The following is a 16,289-nucleotide window of genomic DNA, read 5'->3' as shown; positions in this document are numbered from 1 at the left end:
CAGAAATGGGGAACTAAACCTCCACAATTTTGCTTCCATGAATTTAGAGCTAGGGGAAGAAAAAATAGTCATAAAATAGATGATGATTTCATTTACTAGATTCTTTTGAAATATTCCATAACAGGAACTAGCAAACTATGGCCGAAAGGCCAGATCAGATCATCTGTTTCATAAGATGCCTGGCAAGCTAAAACAAATTTTTTACATTGTTACATAGCTGAAAAAAATTTAAAGAAAAATATATTATCAACACATGAAATTCAAATTCTAGTGTATATTGTATGTTGAACACAGCCATGCCCGTTTGTTTATATGTCTATGGCCGCCTTTGGGTTACAATGGCAGAGTTGAGTAGTGTAACTGTATAACCCCTAAAGCCTAAAATAATTACTATCTGACCCTTTACAGAAAAAAATTGCCAACCTCTGTCTTATATAAATCAAATTAGGACCTGGTAACGAATGGAAGATTGTGCAAGTATTCAGGCCAGGGGAAGACAAACTTGGGTTCAATTCCCAATTCTAGCATTTACTCGACTATGAAACTGAGCAAGCAATTTAACCCCAGGGCCTCCAGGCTCCAAGTCTCCCCTTTCTCGGGGGCAGCAAAAGCTGAAATCAGCCAATATTCTGCTCATCAAGCTGTGTAGCATGCTGAGGGTTGGATCCACCTACTAGCAGAAGCATCTTCTAATGTGTTTGCATCAATGTGCACTAAAGATTGGAGGTGGCTCTCTGTTCCTCAATTTTCTCATCTGTAAAATTCAGGTAATAGTAATAGCCTCCTCTTGAGTGGTGAGAATTAAATGAAATCATGAAGTGCTGAGCACATGTGTAGGGCTTAGCACAGTGTCTGGCACTTAATTAGTGCTTATAAAATTTGTTCTTAGTATTATTATTCTAAAAGAATCAGAAGAGCAGTGGCTCCAAGGGGGGAAAAAAGACATCTTTCACTGAATGTTTTAAAGCGGAGACACATTTAGATCTTCTGAGACAGACGAAAAGAATGGACGGCCTAAGTCTAAACCCTCCTCAGATTCTAGTTAGTCTTAAATCTTTTAAGTCCAAACCTTAGTTTCCCTACTTTTAAACTGAATATGCCGGTACTGTCATTCATTCCTTTAACAAATAATTTTGGAGCACCTGCCTCGTGTAAGGACCAGGCACTGAGAGGGAGGCGATGAGCAAGGCACAGACTGCAGAGAGAGGCCGAGAAGTAAACAGGAAATGACAACCCAGTGACATAAGTGCCTTAGTAAGAACGAGCCCGGATGCTCTTGGAGAACAGAGGAGGTTCCTTATTTGTGAGATTTCCACAAGGATTAATCAATTGCTAAATAATGGTGTTTCATTTTGTTTGGCTTTTCAAATGCCTGTGAAGAGCCAAAAGTATCATCCAAGAATGAATAAGATTACTAACTTCATCTCTCCTAATTATCACATCCAAATATGCCTGAAAGGCTAGGTATCACATAAATACAAGGGCGGTATTTATCATAATATTATCCACTGTCTTCTTCTATTCTGAATAGAGGTGTAATGCACACATCTGCAGGTACTTTCTCATCAGCTCCATTCTCACTTTCTACTTCTATAAAACGGTGATATTACTACCACACACCAGACATATTTGCATTTAAATCAATATAATGGCTAAATCCAATTAGAAAAAAAGAATTATCCCGTGGTTATGTAAGTCAAATAATTATACTGTACACCTTAAACTTATACAGTGCTGTATGTCAATTATATCTCAATAAAACTGGAAGGAAAAATAAAACTCTAGCCCTTTGTCTCAGCAGAGTTGAGTTCAGTCTCTCATGAAAGTGGAAGATTTTCTTCCCTTCATTCATTTTAACACTGTGTACTGAAGTTTAGGAACCACAGACCTGTAGGATGAACTCTAAGCTCTTTTTTTTTTTTTTTTTTTTTTTTTGGCCATGGATAATCTGATCTAAATTTTCTCTTTCCAAGCTTTCCTTCCACTATTTTTACCCCAACCAAATATATCTACTTTCAATTTTTTTAATTCAGTTTTTATTAAAGTATAATTGCTTTACAATATTCTGTTCAAGTGTACACTATAGTGATTCAGTATTTTTGCAGATTATATTCCTTTAAAGGTTTTATAAGATAATGGGTATAGCTCCCTGTGCTATACAGTAAATACTTGTTGCTTATCTATTCAGTATACAGTGGTTTATATCTGTTAATCCTGTATCCCTAATTTGTCCCTCCTCCCTTCAATTTCTGTTTGCTATTTATCTGTAAAATGGTCCCCCCTCCTCTCTCTTTGCCCAAGACCTGCTCTCATTTCAAGACCCAGTTTATCTCGGTTCCTCCATAAATACAAAACATTTCTCTAGCTTTCCTTCCCTTCTTGCTCTACCTACTAAAAGCTCTTTTTTTTTTTCATTAAAAATCCTGTGGAATTTGGTTGACTTTTTCATTCCATATAACAGCTCCCAAATGTGCACCTCCAATCCAGACCTCTTTCTAGAACTTCAGACTTGTGTATTCAACAGCCTTTCTGACACTCCCACTGAGATGAAAAATGGACATCTTTCACTCAACATTTCCAAAACAGACCTCCTCATCTTTTTCAAAAAAGGTCTCTACCTGATGACAACTCATCTTTCTAGTTGCTCAGGTGAAAAAGCCTGGAACTGTCCTTATTGTCTTTCTCTCACACCCGTATCTAATCTGTCTAGGTATCCGGTAGACTCCACCTTTAAAATATATTCAAATCTAACCACTTCCCACCATCTCCCTTGCTATCTGCCCAGTGGAGCCACCATCCCCTCTCCTAGGTTACTGAACTAGCCACAGAATTGGTCTCCAGGTCTCCACTTTGGCCCCTACCTGCAAAGTCTATTTTTGCACAGCAGTCAGAATGATCCTTTTAAAACACAGTCACACCGTGTCACCTTCAGTGGCTCCTGTTTCACTTAGAAAAACACTCAGAATCTTACAATGACTTACAAAACTCTCCATGATCTCTCCCCTCCCTCCACGCTCTCCTACTCATCTCAGGCCTCCTCCCCCAGCTACCTCCACTCTGCACACTGGCTGCCTTGCTCCTCTTTAAACCAGCCACATACACTCCCATCTTAGGCTCTGTTCGAGCTGCTCCCTCCGCAAGAACACTCTTCCCTTGCATGGTCTTCAGGGCTCACTCCCTCACCTTCCTCAAGGCTTTGCTTAAATCTCTTCTCAAGGGAAAATATTCAGATGCCTTATTTAATATAACAACGTGCCGCCAAACTTTCTCTCCATCTCTGACACAACTGATGTTCCTTTTTCTGAAATCACCTTACTCTTAAAACCACCTCGAGTCACGTTACGCTCCCCTTAGAACTAGCAAGACCTAGAAAGACTTCCTCTTTCCAGGAAGCAAACAACCTGTACATTCCAAATGAGTCATTAAGCTTCAGCATCCCTGCACACAGAAACTGTGCATGGTTATAGGATGCAGACAAAGAATTGTTTTCTGCTTCTGTGAAAGAGAGGTGAAAAAAGACAGCTGGAGGTACAGAATAGGAAGGGGGATGGAGAAAGAACGCTATTTCAGTGAGCAAAACACTGAGATACCGTATACCACAAATGTCTGTAATCTCAACCACATCCTGAAGGACCAGGAAACCTACACATTACAACATCCACAAAACCTACAAATTGCAACATGAATTGAAGATAAAAAGGGGGAAAAAAACAACTAGCTATTTTCAAAATAAGAACAGGCATTGTTAAAGAGTTATCCAGGGAATTCAATAGTGACCCAAGAGTCCATATCGATGCGTGTTTTCCCTGCAATGTTTTCTTACAACAAGAAACAAACTATCTCTCTACGGATAATATTGAGTTGCCTTGTTTTGTTTGCTGGAGGAAGGATGTCTCTCAAATTAAAATATAAAACCATAAAATCATGAGATGGAGGTGGAGCCTTCAAGATGGCGGAAGAGTAAGACGCGGAGATCACCTTCCTCCCCACAAATACATTAGAAATACATCTACATGTGGAACAACTCCTACAGAACACCTACTGAATGCTGGCAGAAGACCTCAGATTCCCCAAAAGGCATGAAAATCCCCATGTACCTGGGTAGGGCAAAAGAAAAAAGAATAAACAGAGACAAAAAAATAGGGACGGGACCCGTAACTCTGGGAGGGAGCTGTGAAGGAGTAAACGTTTCCACACACTAGGAAACCCCTTCACTGGCAGAGACGGGGGGTGGCAAGGGGGAAGCTTCAGAGCCACGGAGGAGAGCGCAGCAAAAGGGGTGCAGAGGGCAAAGCAGAGAGATTCCTGCACAGAGGATAGGTGCTGACCAGCACTCACCAGCCCGAGAGGCTTGTCTGCTCAGCCGCCGGGATGGGTGGGGGCTGGGAGCTGAGGCTTCGGCTTCAGAGGTCAGATCCCAGGGAGAGGACTGGGGTTGGCTGCGTGAACACTGCCTGAAGGGGGCTAGTGCACCACAGCTAGACAGGACGGAGTCCAGAAAAAAATCTGGGCCTGCCTAAGAGGCAAGAGACCATTGTTTTCGGGTGCGCGAGGAGAGGGGCTTCAGAGCACCAGCTAAACGAGCTCCAGAGAAGAGCACGAGCCACAGCTATCAGCGTGGATGCCAGAGATGGGCATGAAACGCTAAGACTGCTGCTGCAGCCACCAAGAAGCCTGTGTGCAAGCACAGGTCACTATCCACACCTCCCCTCCCAGGAGCCTGTGCAGCCCGCCACTGCCAGGGTCCCGGGATCCAGGGACAACTTCCCCGGGAGAACGCACGACGAGCCTCAGGCTGGTGCAACGTCACGCCGGCTTCTGCCACCGAAAGCTCGCCCTGCAACCGAACCCCTCCCTCTCCCCAGCCTCAGTGAGCCAGAGCCCCAGAATCAGTTGCTACTTTAACCCCGTCCTGTCTGAGCGAAGAACAGATGACCTCAGGTGACCTACACGCAGAGGCGGGTCCAAATCCCGAGCTGAACCCCAGGAGCTGTGAGAACAAAGAAGAGAAAGGGAAATCTCTCCCAGCAGCCTCAGGAGCAGCGGATTAAATCTCCACAATCAACGAGATGTAGCCTGCATCTGTGGAATACCTGAATAGACAACGAATCATCCCAAATTGAGAAGGTGGACTTTGGGAGCAACTGTAGACTTGGGGTTTGCTTTCTGCATCTAATTTGTTTCTGGTGTTATCTTTATCTTAGTTTTTTATTTAGACATTATTATCACTGGAAGATTTGTTTATTGCTCTCTTTTTTTAAATATCTATATATATTTTTTCCTTTTTATATTTTTGTGAGTATGTGTATGTATGCTTCTTTGTCTGTATAGATTTGCTTTTGTCATTTATCTTAGGGTTCTGTCTGTCCGTTTTTTGAGGGGTTTTTTTGTTTACTTTTTAGAATAGCTTTTAGTGCTTGTTATCATTGGTGGAATTGTTTTTTCGTTTAGTTGCTCTCTTCTTTCTTTTTTTAATTATTTTTTATTTTTACTTTTAATAATTTTTTATTTCAATAACTTTATTTTATATTTTTTCTTTCTTTTTTTTCTTTTTTTTTCTTTTTTTTTTTTGCAGTACATGGGCCTCTCACTGCTGTGACCTCTCCCGCTGCGGAAAACAGGCTCCGGACGCACAGGCTCAGTGGCCATGGCTCACGGGGCCAGCCACTCCACGGCATGTGGGATCTTCCTGGACCGGGGCACAAACCCATGTCCCCTGCGTCGGCAGGCGGACTCCCAACCACTGTGCCACCAGGGAAGCCCTCTTTCTTTGTTTTTCTACCTTTTCTTCTGAACCGTGTGGCTAACAGGATCTTGGTGCTCTGGCCAGGTGACAGGCCTGAGCCTCTGAGGTGACAGAGCCAAGTTCAGAACATTGGTCCACTAGAGACCTCCTGGCCCCACATAATACCAAACAGCGAAAGCTCTCCCAGAGATCTCCATGTCCATGCTAAGACCCAGCTCCACTCAACAACCAGCAAGCTACAATGCTGGACACCGCATGACAAACAGTTAGAAAGACAGGAACACAACCACACCCATTAGCAGAGAGGCTGCTTAAAATCATACTAAGGTCACAGACACCCCAAAACACACCACTGGACGTGGTCCTGCCCACCAGAAAGACAAGATCCAGCCTCATCCACCAGAACACAGGCACCAGTCCCCTCCACCAGGAAGCCTACACAACCCACTGAACCAGCCATAGCCACGGGAAGCAGACAACATAAACAACAGGAACTACGAACCTGCAGCCTGCAAAAAGGAGACCCCAAACACAGTAAGTTAAGCAAAATGAGAAGACATATAAATACACAGCAAATGAAGAAGCAGGTAAAAACCCACCAGACCAAACAAATGAAGAGGAAATAGGCTGTCTACCTGAAAAAGAATTCAGAGCAATGATAGTAAAGATGATCCAAAATCTTGGAAATAGAATGGAGAAAATACAAGAAACATTTCCCAAGGAACTAGAAGAACTAAAGAGCAAACAAACAAGGATGAACAACACAAAAAATGAAATTTAAAATTCTCTAGAAGGAACCATTAGCAGAATAACTGAGGCAGAAGAACAGATAAGTGACCTGGAAGATAAAATAGTGAAAATAATTACAGTAGAGCAAAATAAAGAAAAAGAATGAAAAGAATTGAGGACAGTCTCAGAGACCTCTGGGACAACATTTAACTCACCAGCATTCAAATTACAGGGGTCCCAGAAGAAGAAGAGAAAAAAGAGGGACTGAGAAAATAGTTGAAGATTATAGTTGAAAACTTCCCTAAGATGGGAAAGGAAATATTCAATCAAGTCCAGGAAGTGCAGAGAGTCCCATACAGGATAAATCCAAGGAGAAACACACCAAGACACGTATTAATAAAACTATTAGACATTAAATACAAAGAAAAAATATTAAAAGCAGCAAGGGAAAAGCAACAAATAACATATAAGGGAATCCCCATAATGTTAACAGCTGATCTTTCAGCAGAAACTCTTCAAGCCAGAAGGGAGTGGCAGGACATATTTGAAGTGATGAAAGGGAAAACCTACAATCAAGATTACTCTACCCAGCAAGGATCTCATTCAGATTTGATGGAGAAATTAAAAGCTTTACAGACAAGCAAAAGCTAAGAGAATTCAGCACCACCAAACCAGCTTTACAACAAATGCTAAAGGAACTTCTCTAGGCAGGAAACACAAGAGAAGGAAAAGACCTGCAAAAACAAACCCAAAACAGTTAAGAAAATGATAATAGGAACATACATATCAATAACTACCTTAAATGTAAATGGATTAACTGCTCCAATCAAAAGACAAAGACTGGCTGAATGGATACAAAAACAAGACCCATATATATGCTGTTTAAAAGAGACCCATTTCAGACCTAGGGACACATACAGACTGAAAGTGAGGGGATGGAAAAAGATATTCCATGCAAATCGAAATCAAAAGAAAGTTGGAGTAGCAATTCTCATATCAGAAAGAATAGACTTTAAAATAAAGAGACAAAGAAGGACACTACATAATGATCAAGGGATCAATCCAAGAAGAAGATATAACAATTATAAATCTATATGCACCCAACATAGGAGCACCTCAATACATAAGGGAAATGCTAACACATATAAAAGAGGAAATCAACAGTAACACAGTAATAGTGGGGGACTTTATCACCTCACTTACACTGATGGACAGATCATCCATACTGAAAATTAATACAAAAACACAAGCTTTAAATGACACAGTAGAACAGATAGATTTAATTGATATTTATACGACATTTCATTTGAAAATAGCAAATTACACTTTCTTCTCAAGTGCTCATGGAATATTCTCCAGTATAGATCATATCTTGGGTCACAAATCAAGCCTTTGTAAATTTAAGAAAGTTGAAATCATATCAAGTATGTTTTCCGACCACAACACTATGAGACAAGATATCAATTACAGGTAAAAAACTATAAAAAATACAAACACATGGAGCCTAAACAATACACTACCAAATATCCAAGAGATCACTGAAGAAGTCAAAGAGGGGATCAAAAAATACCTAGAAACAAAAGACAATGAAAACAAGATGACCCAAAACCTATGGGATGCAGCAAAAGCAGTTCTAAAGGGTAAGTTTATACCAATACAATCTTACCTCAAGAAACAACTCAAATAAACAAACTAACCTTACACCTAAAGCAATTAGAGAAAGAAGAACAAAAAAGCCCCAACTATAGCAGAAGGAAAGACATCATAAAGATCAGAGCAGAAATAAATGAAAATGAAATGACAGAAAAGATAGTAAAGATCAATAAAACTAAAAGCTGTTTTTTTAAGAAGATAAACAAAATTGATAAACCATTAGCCAGACTCATCAAGAAAAAAACGGAGAAGACTCAAATCAATAGAATTAGAAATGAAGGAGAAGTAACAACTGATACTGCAGAAATACAAAGGATCATAAGAGATTACTACAACCAACTACATGCCAATAACATGGACAAACTGGAAGAAATGGACAAATTCTTAGAAAAGCACAACCTTCCAAGACTGAACCAGGAAGAAATAGAAAATATAAACAGACCAATCACAAGCACTGAAATTGAGACTGTTATTGAAAATCTTCCAACAAACAAAAGCCCAGGACCAGATGAGTTCACAGCGAATTCTATTAAACATTTAGAGAAGAGCTAACACCTATCCTTCTCAAACTCTTCCAAAATATAGCAGACAGCAGAACACTCCCAAACTCATTCTACGAGGCCACCATCACCCTGATACCAAAACCAAAGTTGACACAAAGAAAGAAAACTACAGACCAGTATCACTGATGAACACAGATGCAAAACTCCTCAACAAAATACTAGCAAACAGAATCCAACAGCACATTAAAAGGATCATACACCATGATCAAGTGGGGTTTATCCCAGGAATGCAAGGATTCTTCAATATATGCAAATCAATCAATGTGATACACCATATTAACAAATTGAAGGATAAAAAACATATGATCATCTCAAGAGATTCACAAAAAGCTTTCAACAAAATTCAACATCCATTTATGATTTAAAACCCTCCAGAAAGTAGACATAGAGGGAACTTACCTCAACATAATAAAGGTCATATATGACAAGCCCACAGACAACATCATTCTCAATGGTTAAAAACTGAAACCTTTTCCACTAAGACCAGGAAGTAGAGAAGGTTGCCCACTCTCACAACTATTATTCAACATAGTTTTGGAAGCTTTAGCCACAGCAATCAGAGAAGAAAAGAAATAAAAGGAATCCAAATCATAAAAGAAGAAGTAAAACTGTCATTGTTTGCAGATGACATGACACTATACATAGAGAATCCTAAAGATGCTACCAGAAAACTACTAGAGCTAATCAATGAATTTGGTAAAGAAGCAGGATACAAAATTGATGCACAGAAATCTCCTGCATTCCTATACACTAATGATGAAAAATCTGAAAGAGAAATTAAAGAAACACTCCCATTTACCACTGCAACAAAAAGAATAAAATACCTAGGAATATATCTACCTAAGAAGACAAACGACCTGTATGCAGAAAACTATAAGACACTGATGAAAGAAATTAAAGATGATACAAACAGATGGAGTGATATACCATGTTCTTGGATTGGAAGAATCAACATTGTGAAAATGACTCTACTACCCAAAGCAATCTACAGATTCAATGCAATCCCTATCAAACTACCACTGGCGTTTTTCATAGGACTACAATAAAAATTTTCACAATTTGTATGGAAACATAAAAGACCCCAAATAGCCAAAGCATTCTTGAGAACGAAAAATGGAACTGGAGGATTCAGGCTCCCTGACTTCAGACTATACTATAAAGCTACAATCATCAAGACAGTACGGTACTGGCACAAAAACAGAAATATAGATCAATGGAACAGGATAGAAAGCCCAGAGATAAACCCATGCACATATGGTCACCTTATCTTTGACAAAGGAGACAAGAATATACAATGGAGAGAAGACAGCCTCTTCAATAAGTGGTGCTGGGAAAACTGGACAGCTACATGTAAAAGAATGAAATTAGAACACTCTCTAACACCATACACAAAAATAAACTCCAAACCAATTAAAGACCTAAATGTAAGGCCAGGCACTATAAAACTCTTAGAGGGAAACCTAGGCAGAACATTCTATGAGATAAATCACAGCAAGGTCCTTTATGACCCACCTCCTAGAGAAACGGAAATAAAAACAAAAATAAACAAATGGGAACTAATGAAACTTAAAATCTTTAGCACAGCAAAGGAAACCATAAACAAGACGAAAAGACAACCTTCAGAATGGGAGAAAATATTTGCAAATGAAGCAACTGACAAAGGATTAATCTCCAAAATATACAAGCAGCTCATGCAGCTCAATATCAAAAAAAGCAAACAACCCAATCCAACAATGGGTGGAAGATCTAAATCAACATTTCTCCAAAGATTGTCAACAAACCCATGAAATGGTGCTCAACATCACTAATCATTAGAGAAATGCAAATCAAATCTACAATGAGGTTTTACCTCACACTGGTCAGAATGGCCAACATCAAAAACTATACAAACAATAAATGCTGGAGAGGGTGTGGAGAAATGGGAACCCGCTTGCATTGTTGGTGGGAATGTAAATTGATACAGTCATTATGGAGAACAATATGGAGGTTCCTTAAAAAACTAAAAATAGAACTACCATATGATCCAGCAATCCCACTACTGGGCATATATCCTGAGGAAACCATAATTCAAAAAGAGTCATGTACCACAATGTTCATTGCAGCACTATTTATAATAGCCAGGACATGGAAGCAACCTAAGTGTCCATTGACAGATGAATGGATAAAGAAGATATGGCACATATATACAATGGAATATTACTCACCCATAAAAAGAAACGAATTTGAGTTATTTGTAGTGAGGTGGATGGATTTAGAGACTGTCATACAGAGTGAAGTAAGTCAGAAAGAGAAAAATAAGTACTGTATGCTAACACATATATATGGGATCTAAAAAAAAAAAATAGTTCTGACAAACCTAGGGGCAGGACAGGAATAAAGACTCAGAGGTAGAGAATGTACTTGAGGACACGGGGTGGGAAAGGGTAAGCTGGGATGAAGTGAGAGAGTGGCATGGTCATATATACACTAACAAATGTAAAATAGATAGCTAGAGGGTAGCAGCTGCATAGCACAGGGAGATCAGCTCTGTACTTTGTGTCCACCTAGAGAGGTGGGATATGGAGGGTGGGAGGGAGATGCAAGAGGGAGGAGATATGGGGATATATGTATATGTATAGCTGGTTCACTTTGTTATATAGCAGAAACTAACATACCATTGTAAAGCCTTTATACCCCAATAAATATGTTAAAAAAAATCATGAGATGTGAGAAAATGTTTAGGTTTGGGATTTTGGTCTTTTGAAGGGGAGGTTTTTTTTTTTTGCATTGATTTATATATTTTTAACACAGAAAATGCACTCATAAGAATATCAGCCATGTGATCAGTTCCTTTTAGTGCTTTGTGTTTTCATGTTCAACAATCTAATGTCAAGATAAACCAAAAAAATTAACTATAAGGAAAATACTCTCTTATTAATGGAATTTATATATCCAAATATTGCATCTTAGGTAATGCAAATCAACCATATTAACTAAATTATAGTTTCAGTGTAGTTTCAAACCAAGATATTATAAAGTTCTCAGAATCAAGTTCCTTACTCTTGAGAAAGCACCAACATTAAAAGGGACAAAATAATAAGCTCACTCATTAAGATGCACTAATAATTTAAAAAACATGATAAATGTCTTAGATACTATAATGCAACCTTCATTAACAGAAAGACATTATTTCCTTTACATAGTTAATGTTTTAAGAAAAAATGTTTCATTTGGAAATCATTTTCCTACCTTATTCTAATATTTAAATATGACTTCAATTTTATAAATATCAAAATATAATGTATACTCTTTAAAATCCCTTTAAAGGAGACTAAAGGAAAAAACAAAACAACCTACAATAACTTCTATACAACCATTTTCTTGTAATGGTCTCCAGTGTTACTATTTGTACTTTCTTTACTGTAGGAAGCAACAATATTGAAGGTCCATAAATTATTTCTGGAGAGAGTTATTTTTAAAAAAGTAACTTTATGTGAACAGTGACTTACACATTCTGTGGCTGTGACTATTAGTGAGCCTGAGATGACAGAATTTCCTCCATTAAAGCTCACTGAAACATCAAGAGTTCTGAAAGAAAATGCAGAAACAATAATTAAGAGTAATTAAAAACTGGAGTTTTGTGGAAAATTTTTTTCCCTTAAATAATTCAGAATTAGCCAGAGAGTCTACTTTAAAAGTCAAAGCATTTGATCGGTTATCTTAGCGTTTTTCTTTCTTAGTTCTAGTAGCCAGAGACAAATTCCTTAAGTGATCTAATTGTTCCTAAAAGAAGCATTAATGTCAATAGAAACATGAAGAAATTCCTGTTGTTGTCATTGTTCTAGTTTAAAGTAATACATTTTTAGGAAAAGAATTAAATTAAAAAATTCCTTAATCCAGAAAAATGCTGAGATTGTTTCAGGTTCACAAAAACCTAAAATGGGGAAAATACTTCCATCCGACTCAGCTTTTCCCTGTCTCTAGACATTACCATGATCACAAGATCATTGTTTAAGAATATAAAAATGGAAATAGACAGAAACTGGTCATAGAGGGAAGTTACCTCAACATAATAAAAGGCATATATGACAAACCCACAGCCAACATCATTCTCAATGGTGAAAAACTGAAAGCATTTCCTCTAAGATCAGGAACAAGACAAGGGTGCCCACTCTTACCAGTATCATTCAACATAGTTTTGGAAGTTTTAGCCATGGCAATCAGAGAAGAAAAAGAAATAAAAGGAATACAAATTGGAAAAGGATTAAAACAGTCACTGTTTGCAGATGACATGATACTATACATAGAGAATCCTAAAGAGGCCACCAGAAAGCTACTAGAACTAATAAATGAATTTGGTAAAGTAGGAGAATACAAAGTTAATGCACAGAAATCTCTTGGATTCCTATACACTAATGATGAAAAATCAGAAAGACAAATTAAGGAAACAGATTTGCCACTGCAACAAAAAGGATAAAATACCTAGGAATAAATCTACCTAAGAAGGCAAATGACCTGTATACAGAAAATTATAAGACACTGATGAAAGAAATCAAAGATGATACAAACAGATGGACAGATATACCATGTTCTTGGATGAGAAGAATTAACATTGTGAAAATGACTATACTACCCAAAGCAATCTACAGATTCAGTGCAATTCCTATCAAATTACCAATGGCATTTTTCACAGAACTAGAGCAAAAAATTTTCCAATGTGTATGGAAACACAAGATACCCTGAATAGCCAAAGCAACCTTGAGAAAGAAAAACGGAGCTGGAGGAATCAGGTTCCCAGACTTCAGACTATACTACAAAGCTCCAGACTTCAGAATATACTACAAAGCTACGGTAATCAAGACAGTATGGTACTGGCACAAAAAGGGAAATACAGATCAATGGAACAGGATAGAAAACCCAGAGATAAACCCATGCACATATGGTCACCTTATCTTTGACAAAGGAGGCAAGAATATACATTGGAGAAAAGACAGCCTCTTCAATAAGTGGTGCTGGGAAAACTGGACAGCTACATATAAAAGAATGAAATTAGAACACTCCCTAACACCATACACAAAAATAAGCTCAAAATGGAATTAAAGACCTAAATGTAAGGCCAGAAACTATAAAACTCTTAGAGGAAAACATAGGCAGAACACTCTATGAGACAAATCAAAGCAGGATCCTTTTTGATCCACCTCTTAGAGAAATGGAAATAAAATCAAAAATAAACAAATGGGAAATAATGAAACTTAAAATCTTTAGCACAGCAAAGGAAACCATAAACAAGATGAAAGGACAACTTTCAGAATGGGGGAAAATATTTGCAAATGAAGCAACTGACAAAGAATATCCAAAATATACAAGCAGCTCATGCAGATCAATACCAAAAAAACAAACAACCCAATCCAAAAATGGGCAGAAGACCTAAATAGAGATTTCTCCAAAGAAGATATACAGATTGCCCACAAACATATGAAAGGATGCTCAACATCACTAATCATTAGAGAAAGGAAAATCAAAACCACAATGAGGTATCACCTCACACCAGTCAGAATGGCCATCATCAAAAAATCTACAAACAATGAATGCTGGAGAAGGCATGGAGAAAAGGGAAGCTCTTGCACTGTTGGTGGGAATGTAAATTGATACAGCCACTATGGAGAACAGTATGGAGGTTCCTTAAAAAACTAAAAATAGGACTACCATACGACCCAGCATCCCACTACTAGGCATATACCCTGAGAAAACCATAACTCAAAAAGAGTCAGGTACCACAATGTTCATTGCAGCTTTATTTACAATAGCCAGGACATGGAAGCAACCTAAGTGTCCATTAACAGATGAATGGAGAAAGAAGATGTGGCACATATGTACAATGGAATATTACTCAGCCATAAAAAGAAACAAAATTGAGTTATTTGTAGTGAGGTGGATGGACCTAGGGTCTGTCATACAGAGTGAAGTAAGTCAGAAAGAGAAAAACAAATATAGTATGCTAACACATATATATGGAATCTAAAAAAAACGGTACTGATGAACCTGGTGGCAGGGCAGGAATAAAAACACAGATGTAGAGAAAGGAGTTGAGGATACAGAGAGGGGAAGGGGAAGCTGGGACAAAGCGAGAGAGTAGCATTGACATATATACACTACCAAATGTAAAATGCATGGTTAGTGGGAAGGTGCTACACAGCACAGGGAGATCATCTCAATGCTTTGTGATGACCTAAAGGGGTGGGATAGGGAGGGTGGGAGGGAGGCTCAAGAGGGAGGGGGTATGGGGATATGTGTATACATATAGCTGATTCACTCTGTTGTACAGCAGAAACTAACACAACATTGTAAAGCAATTATACTCCAATAAAGATATTAAAAAAATAGTTATTACAAGATGCAAACTATTATATATAAAATGGATAAACAATAAGGTCTTAATGTATAGCACAGGGAACTATATTCAATATCCTGTGATAAACCATAATGGAAAAGAATATGGAAAATAATGTATATATGTATAACTGAATCACTTTTCTATACACCAGAAACTAATACAATATTGTAAATCAACTATACTTCAATAAAATAAATTTTTTTTAAAAATGGAAATAACAAACCATTGAAAGATAAAATATAGAGAAAGTGATCATGAAAGACAGAGTAAACTAAACGAAAAAAAAAAAGGAACACAATTTACATATTTGTAGGCATTTGTTGTAAATGTTCAGGATTTTAAAATATCCTGACAAAGGTAGAACAAAAGGAGAATAATTTTTGTCCATTACTAAGAAATATAGCTCTCATTCTGAAAATATGATTTCAACTAATAATACAATTAAAAATAATTACAATTTCATTGATTCAGATTCTAATAATTTATCATTTGGGATCAGTAGGTAATTTTTTTTTCATAGCTCTAAGAAGATATCAAAGAGAAAAAGATGACAAGGAGTTTTTAAAGTATTGAGGAAATAGCTGTTTTCCAAAAGAGTTTATGAAGTATATTACCACAGAATAATCAGTATACCAACAAAACAAAGCTATCCATTTATTAATGTGGAAGCAGTAGGCAGCATTTTGTTAATCTAGCTTCTATAGAACACCATGCTCCAATGCTCACAAAATATTCTAAATTCCAAGAATTAAAAGCCAGAAACTTTGCCTTAATTACTCTAAATTTAGACGATTTCTTCTCTATGCCTTGAGTTGTGTGCCAAATACTATTAGCTATTGAGAGTTAGGATAAAACGGAAGCAATCTCAAGCCACTGGTTAAGATTTTCAGTAATGATGCTAGGGAGAGGAGATGAGAAATATTATTCAGTCCCTACCATGGGCCAGATGCTATCCTGGACACTTTATGGATATTATCTCATCTAATTCTTAAAAGAACTCTTAAAGTAAGTAGTTTCACAGTTTTACAGCTGGGGTACATAGGCCCCAAAATGTTAATTACCTTGCCCAAAGTGATAAAGCTAGGATTCTCACAAATTCTGAATTCTTTCCATCATACCACACAGGCTTGAAGAAATGAAAGTTCTTAATGTGTATTGTTCCCTCAGTGTGATATTTAGTTTGGATTCTTACAGGGCTAGAACCCCCAGGAAAGACAGGACTAGC

General features: G+C 37.7%; 1 protein-coding gene across 2 annotated transcripts in view; it reads right to left on the bottom strand.

The window, feature by feature from the left end:
• ANTXR2 (ANTXR cell adhesion molecule 2) overlaps positions 1 to 16,289 on the bottom strand; it is a 165,678-nt gene that overhangs the window by 97,191 nt on the left and 52,198 nt on the right. For both annotated transcript variants that reach the window (XM_060012293.1, XM_060012291.1), the window contains exon 11: positions 12,180 to 12,258. In XM_060012293.1, the coding sequence (XP_059868276.1) occupies positions 12,180 to 12,258 (79 nt within the window). The remainder of the gene's footprint in view (positions 1 to 12,179; positions 12,259 to 16,289) is intronic.

This window comes from Delphinus delphis, chromosome 5, assembly GCF_949987515.2.
Source record: "Delphinus delphis chromosome 5, mDelDel1.2, whole genome shotgun sequence".
NCBI classification, from domain to species: domain Eukaryota; kingdom Metazoa; phylum Chordata; class Mammalia; order Artiodactyla; family Delphinidae; genus Delphinus; species Delphinus delphis.
The sequence above is the reverse complement of the archived record's forward strand: the minus strand, read 5'-3'. Positions and strand labels throughout refer to the sequence as shown.